The sequence below is a fragment of the Corylus avellana genome, chromosome 9 (genome assembly GCF_965113065.1).
Source record: "Corylus avellana chromosome 9, dhCorAvel1.hap1.2, whole genome shotgun sequence".
Taxonomy (NCBI): Eukaryota; Viridiplantae; Streptophyta; class Magnoliopsida; order Fagales; family Betulaceae; genus Corylus; species Corylus avellana.
In genome coordinates this window covers 16,850,388-16,858,244 of record NC_142498.1, presented here as the reverse complement: position 1 = coordinate 16,858,244, position 7,857 = coordinate 16,850,388, and the positions used below count along the sequence as shown (strand labels likewise).

At 35.4% G+C, this 7,857-nt stretch overlaps 1 protein-coding gene across 1 annotated transcript; it reads right to left on the bottom strand.

The window, feature by feature from the left end:
• Positions 1-1,348: 1,348 nt before the first annotated feature.
• On the bottom strand, positions 1,349-6,310 carry LOC132190223 (derlin-1.1). Its single transcript, XM_059605144.2, has 7 exons — positions 6,198-6,310; positions 5,764-5,899; positions 5,603-5,676; positions 3,536-3,629; positions 2,862-2,990; positions 2,198-2,358; positions 1,349-1,794 (listed from the first exon to the last, which is right to left on the bottom strand). The coding sequence occupies exons 1-7, from the start codon at positions 6,212-6,214 to the stop codon at positions 1,566-1,568; spliced, it is 840 nt and encodes a 279-aa protein (XP_059461127.2). The 5' UTR covers positions 6,215-6,310; the 3' UTR covers positions 1,349-1,565.
• Positions 6,311-7,857: the final 1,547 nt, after the last annotated feature.

Genomic DNA, 7,857 nt, shown 5'->3' with positions numbered 1-7,857 from the left:
TTTTTGTTTTTAATTTTTAATTTTTATTTTATTATGAGTGACACATGTCGTGATTTTATTGGTTCTGATATGACACATTAATGGAATGAGTGATGATAGAGAGAATACGGGCGTGATGCACGCTCGTGTTTTTTAATATTTTTTTTTATAATTAAAATTTTTTAAATATATTATTTTAATATTAAAAAATATTAAAAAACAAGGCGTGCATCACGCCCGTATTCTCTCTATCATCACTCTAATGAAATCCGTCAAGTTTTTTTGACAGCAAAAAGTAAATTGTTATTTAATATTTATGCATATCTCACTAATCTCTCCAAACATTTTGATACCACAGAAATGTTATTACAAATCAAGCATGCCACTAATTTTGCATTTTTCCCTAAAAAGAAACAGAAAGCGAGGCAAAGAAAGAAAGCAAAAAAATAAAAAATAAAAAATAGTAGGAATCCTAATAGTACCTCAAAATCCACAGGAACAAAGCAAGTAGAGAAACGAACAAATGGAAATCAGCCAAAGGCCCAGTCCAATAAACTTTTTGTCCCCAAAAACCAAGGTTGCAGTTGAAACTAGGATGACTATTCGTGTTCAAGTGTCAGATTCAGATCGTGTCGAGACATAAGTATAAGACTTACGTCGACCAATTTAATTAAATGGGTTAAAACTCTCAACTCTAACCCTTTAATTTTGTCTTATATTTGCAAATCATGTTAAAAATTGTTAGTTCTAAATGTCGTATGTCGGGTTCGGGTGGTATCGAAGCATGAATATAAGACTATAAAAATCAACCATTATCCGATTCATTTAATTAAACAGGTTAAACTCCTCAATCCTAACCAGTTAATTTTCTGTTGAGTTCGTATCAAAAATTGCTACCCCTAGTTGAAACCATCGGATTGCAAGCAGCGGCTGAATAGATGGAATCCTCATATTGATTGCCTGAGGAGAAAAATGCCATCGTGAAAGCAAGCAAGAAAGACTATTACAACAAAAATTGAAATCTGAGAGACCTTTTTGAAACCAGGCAAAAACTCCAGATAGTGATCTGTATTTTTCCTCAAATTTGATTGGTTCCAATTTATTGGATGTCTCTATCTTTCCAACTGTATCAGAATTTTTTTGAAGAATTTTACATAGCATTACACCAACGTATGCATTTTAAGACAAGGAAACATTCCCATTAATGGTATGATGAGGATGTCTCTATAAGGAAAAGTAGCACGTTTTGTGTTTCCACAAAATTCCTTTTTTAATCACTTGAAAACAAAGCAGCTTTTTGTTGCTGCTGATGGCTCCTTGAGAAGCCATGGTCCTCACAATTGTAATGATTCATGTAGACTTTTTATCATGCTAGAAGTGGGATTTTAACACAAATGAAACAAAAGTTGCATGTAGTTGTAGATATGACATTTTCAATAGAAGGCTTCAAAAGCCAGGTCCAGCACTAAGGCTCCTCTCTCTACTAGCTGAATACAACAATATATTACCTACCAAAAATCAGAAGATCATACCAATAATTGTCATGTTGTGCATCTTAGGATTTGATTTACAGATGAAGATTCGGTCTAACGGCCGTCGAGTCGATAGCTTCTGCCTTGGAAAGCTCCTCTGCCGGCCTGGTTGCGCTGCTGTGCTGCCTGTGCAGGACCGTTTGTTTCCGCCTGCTCTCCAGTGCGTGTTTGGCTTCCGTTGAGACGGTAGCCTCTTCCACGGAATGCAACTCCTGCTGATGGATCACGTTGCACCGGGGAATTTATTTGTGTTCCTTCACCCCAATATGCAACTAATTTGTATCTGGAAAGTCATTGAGGAACATTTGCAGAACATCTGTACTAGTGTAAGAAATCATGCGCTGATGTGCAGAACATGTGCATGTGAAAGCCATTAGTTATGTAAATTGTAATTGAAAAGGTAGAATGTGCCAAAAACATCTTGTTTCTCATGCAATTCTTTGGAGTCTCCACCATATTATGGTTCAAAACTTGTTGCATCATCCACAAACCCAAATTACATTGGTCTATGCTGGGGAGTTGGGAGACTCTCCACAAGTTCATGGAGAATAAACAATCTCAAAACTTCAATTATCCAGAAATCCTACCATAAGAGTGAATACAAATTTTGAAAATGCAGTTTAAAACGTTTTGAGGGTAATCTTAGTGAATGAGTTGCTAAACTAAATAAACAATAGAAAGGATACACCAAATAAGGAGTCCTGAAGACGTATTTTCCCCCAGCAAGAGGATGCAGCACTGTTAGGAAGTAATACAAATGTCCTGCAACTATTCCTAGAATGCCTGGCTTCAAGGGATTACCCAATAGCAAATCCACTGCTAGCATTGTCCAAGGAAGATAGAATCCCTGTAGGTTAATTACAAAAAAAAATAGATAGACAAGCTACTGAGATTCCTTTCATTTGTGGATTACATGAGAAAATTTGTAAATGTCAAGGATATCCTTTCATTATGTTGACTTAGTTGCATAAAGCAAGCCAAAGGGAGACCAACAATGGAGGTGATATTGAACTAGAAAATTAGGAAACAACAATGAAAAAAAAAAAAAAAACCCCAAATTTTCGAGAAAATCAGCTGTGTTATTTATCAACCTATGAGAAGTATGGATGAGAGTTCAATAACAATCCAGAAAGCAAGCCAAAGCAGGTGCATGTGCTGCAAGTTATATAGATATTCAAAATATATTTTATAGAATACTAAGGGACCCTTTCAATCTGCATAGATCGACTGAAGGCTTTCTTTTGACTTATATTAAACACTGTGGAAAACAAAGAGGCCTGATTTCAGAGCCTATGTACACAAAAACAGACAAACTCAGATTAAAAAAAATTTGGTAGAAGAATAGCATACCTTAAATGACACAAGACCATAGACGTTTATGCGCGCATTTGGGAACTCACGGCCCCAGATATAGACCATCATAAATACTAGAGAAACTCCCATGAATTCAGACCATAGATATGGAACAGCAGCCATCACCTAAGATCAAGTAACACACTTGTCGTTATTTTCATGGTATGTTGATTATAGTACTGGGTGATTTATGTTCATGACTTGTTTGGATACTCTGTTACCAATTTTATGTGAGAAATTTCTTCTCAATGTTTGCAAATAAATAACCCAGCATTTCTTATCTAGACAGAAATTTTCTGCAAACTGGTTTGTAAGAAACTCCTATAAACCAACCTCTAAGAGTGAGATGTATCCTTTAAAGTTACTGAAATGATAGTCACATTTTTGGTATTTTGTGTCTGCAAACACAGAATGTTTAGAAGTTGTCCAAATATCTCTGGCATTTCTTACATTCTATTTCTCTCTTCTTTCATTGAAAGTCTCTCTGTTTGGTATTGGAAGAGAATGAAATTGCTTCCAAGTTCCAACACCAACTATTCCTTTGTTTTCCCAATTAAAGCACAATTTCTGATAAATTCCCCAAATTTGAGCACTAATTAGCGTACAATGGTCACTAATAAGGTAAATGGTATTATCATAAAGATTATAAATAGATGGTTTTTCTGACTTACAAGAAGTGATAGTGCTCCAAAGATCAACATCCATACATAGTCTGCCGTTCTCTTGTCAAAGGGCCCTCTCTCAAGTGAAACGCCATATTTTGCTCTACACATTCAACATGACTTTGTGACATATTCTTCAATTCGACCATCACAAAAGATTTTAGGGGATGGTCAACCACGACGAGGGACGAAACCAAAAATTTTTATCAACGTGGGCCAAAGTATGAATTTGAAATATATTTAAATAAGAAGCCAAATAATTGATGATAAATATATTAAGATTAAAGACTAAATAAATATATATAAAAAATAAAATTAGTATTCATTCAATGTTAAGAAAATATAAACAAAATAAAACAATAAAAAATAATTATTTTTAATATAATTCAATTTTTAATTTAATCCCCGAATGTAAAGTGTATTAAAACTTATTAGAGATAAACATCACGCATAGTCACACACAAATGTAAATTGTATTAAAATTTAGAATTTTTGGACTTTTTTTATGGTTCAAGACCAAACTTTGGACTGCTTTTTTAATGGGCCTAGGGCCAAACTAAAAACTTTTGGATAAAATTCACATTTTAAAGCATATTCAATAAAAATAAAATAAAATTTAAAACTAAAGGTGGCCAAGGCCCACCCCCATCTGCATGTAAGTCTGTCACTGTCAACCACCCTATCAGAGCTGAAGAGGTTGTTGAACCACCCCCTTAGCTTTGAAAGAGTAGTTCAGCCATCCCCAAAAATAGAGGGCGGATATTTCATAGACTTTTAGAGGTAGCCGAACCACTCTTAGCTTTGAAAGGGTGTTCTACCCTTAAAAAGCCTACAAGGGTTGATCGGCTAACTCCAAAAGCCTTCAGAGGGTGGTCGACCACCTTCTCAACTATGAGGGGGTGTTCAGTCACCTTTAAAAGGTGATCGATCACCCCTTAGTCCCTCCTCTCTCTCTCTCTCAAAATTTTTGTTGCATTTTTTTTCCTCCAAATTCATTTACACATTTCGAGTCTAAAACATGCACGTTCAAGTTACATATGCTATTTTTTGTCCATTTTAACACCAACATCTACTCAAGAGTCTAAATCGCAATGAAATGCCAGTTTGAGCTGACCAAATGTCACAAAGTGATAGTTTACGGGTGCTAGGGGTGAAAATCCGGTCCTGGTTCTCGATTATTGGCCAAAACTAACAACCGAAACCAGGGTACTCGGTTATTAATTTTGAAAAACTGGAATCGGTACCGAGTACACAATTACCCGATTATGCAATAATCGGCTAGTTCCAGTTGGTACCCGGTTATCTGGACCGGATAACCGGATTTTTAAAATTTTGGCATTTTTGGGCTTATTTTAGGTATTTGGCCTACTTTTTTGGCTTAATTTAACCATTTTTGGCCTATTTTTTAAAAAGCAATTAGCCTTTTTGTCCCAATAAGTTGGGCTTTGTTGTGATTGTAAAAAAAAAAAAAAAAAAAATCCTAAAAAAGCCCAAAAATCCTGAAAAATCACTGTTTATGCCTTTTGGGCCTGAAAAATTAAAATCCAATGTTTAAAAATGCTCTAAAAATAATATATATATATATATATATATATATATACCCGATTACCTGATTATAACCAGGTATATAGAAATCCCAAAACTGGTAACTAGACCGGGGTACCCGGTTACCAATTTTTTCCAATTGGTTTTAAAATTGGTTTCCCTGTAACCAGTTACTGGTTGGTACCCGGTTATACTGGTTTTGTTTTACATGCCTTTCCATAGTAGTTAACGATAATTTGGGTATTTTGAGTCTAAAATATGCATGTGTAGATCATGTGAGCTATTTTCCTTCATTTTAATGTCAACAGCTAAGAAATGGTTATGATACAATAAAAATTAAAATGGTAGTTTTAGGGGGTTGAACGACCGTTCGATGATGTCTTTGCAAAATTGGTGTCAGTTTGAAAGTGGTAAGGATATTTTCCCCTTTTAATTAATTACCAAGTTTCTTTCCTACCTCCAACACTCAAAATGCATGATAAATTTAATATCCATATGATTCCAAACGATAGGGAGACTAAGAAATCTTACATTATTAGCAAATGAAAAGCGAAAGGTAATGAAAATGGCCCAAGAAAGAAGAAATTCGTAAGAAGCCTCCAAACCTGCAGTATGGGGAAACATAAATGAACAAATGAATTTAGGCTGTAGGATTTCTGCAGATTGGACAACTTGGGAAGTAACTTGCCTACCTGAAAACTTTTTATTACGAGGCCATACTCTAATGATATGCTAGAAGGATAGTAAAGTCCCAGAGAAAATGCAGCTGTGGTCATAAAGCAGGCAACTCCATAGGCCTTGCTCACAGGTGGGAGAGATCGATAGTATCTGAAACAAGTAGGGAAATTAAACATCAGTTTGATCTTGCAAATGGGTATAGAGATTCATCAAAGTCTCACAAAATTGCAGGCCTAGACAAGACCAAGAGCAGGCTGAATCTTTCTTAATGAGTCTGAAATGAAACTAACATGACCAAATCCATAAGAAATCAAGATAATAGCAGATGCGTCCATATATACACCAAAAAGCACCATTAATTTGAAAGGCAGGCAGGAAACAAAACAAGCAAATCAAAGAAATGGACAGTTAATTAAGGGAGTGATCGTGAAAGAGGAGGAGAGATTACTCTGCTGGTGTGGACATTGCACCGAGTGGTTTTGGAATGTGATGGTGGTGGTAGGAGGTTGAAGAGACTATGTAAACAAGTGTATTTGACGTGCATTTTTGTCTATAATGAAAAAACCATTGGAGACTTCAAAGAGGAGACTTTTGGAGTTCTTCTCAATGCAAGGAAAAGTCGCGGATAGACCAATAGACCGATAGACCTTTGCAGTTTTCCATTAGACGGCCATTGACTGATCATTCATGTGATTGGAAATTAAAAAAAGAAAAAAAAGAAAGACTTTCTTGTGTGGCGTGAGCCAGGGGCTATGCATGTAAGTTCTCTTTTATTGGAGGGAGATGAGTGGACCCATCCAAAATAGTTGTCCGAGGAGAGGGGTTGCTCTGCCTCTGTTGAGGATTAAAAAAAAAACACACAGAAAAAGAAATGCATCCAGGTTTTAGTCACATACATGATATTTTTTCGTCCAACAGTTTTAGATTGGCGTGATTGGCGTGATTTGCACGTTTTTTGTATTCTTCGGGGTGTCCTCGATCTTCAATTTTCACACTCAGAGACGGACCCATGTGTAAATGGGGGTAGGCTATGGCCACCCACATGTTTTGAAAATTTTCATTAAATATGCCTTTAAATTTATATTTGGGCCAAAATTTTTATTAAATATGTCTGTTAATCAATAGTGATTAAGCATTAAATAATATGGTGCAACTAAAAGATGGGTTATGTACAAAATAATTATAAAATGTATTCTTTGTTCATTATTAAATATAACAATTTTGGTATTGTTTTGCTAAATTTTTATTATGGAGATCACACTTTGCATTTTGTTGACTATTAATTACGATGTTTTGATTATGTTTATTGGAATGCCAACTAAAGAAATTGCTTTTTAACTTTAGTATATTTTTCATCTATGCTTTGGCCCCTTATTTTACTGTATTTCTCATTCCTGCTTTGGCTCTTGTCGATACAAATTTTTGGTTCTATCCATGTTCATGCTCCTACAAGACAATAACCAATTAAGAGAACTCGCCGGTGGGGTGCCGGCGAGTCTCACTCCGATGCCTAAATTAGTTCATTTGAAAAAAGCTTGCCCAATACACTATATTTCAGTTCCGGCAGGTATAAGGGCCTATTTATGGGAAAAGATTAGGTTTTCACTTCGACTTGCCCTCGAAGTGCTGAGAGTTGTAGCCCATTATTCTTCTGGTGGGTTGGTATTGGTCTTGAGGCCCATAATATATAAGGTGGGTTAATAATGTGAAATTATTCTAAACAGTTATCCCTCAATTTCCTTATCCGAGGAACTTGGATAAGGGGAATTTAGCCTGTCTCGGGGATTCTACTGCCTGTTTCACACCAATTAGAAACTGTTAGACCAAAAAATGCCCTAACATACCTCAAGTGAGAAAATAGGACCTAAATTTTCTACAACCTAAGAAAAAAATTTGCCTGTATTTCTTAATATATGAAAAGCACATGTGCTTCTCATATGCTTTTTAAATAGCATATGAGAAGCTTTTTAATAGCATGTGCTTCTAATATGCTTTTTAAATAACATTAATAAAAAAAGATCGTGTACTTCTCACAAGCTAGAGGGACACGTTACACTTTTAGAAACTGGATTGGAAGAACTCCTACAACTTAGTTTGTAGGAAATTTA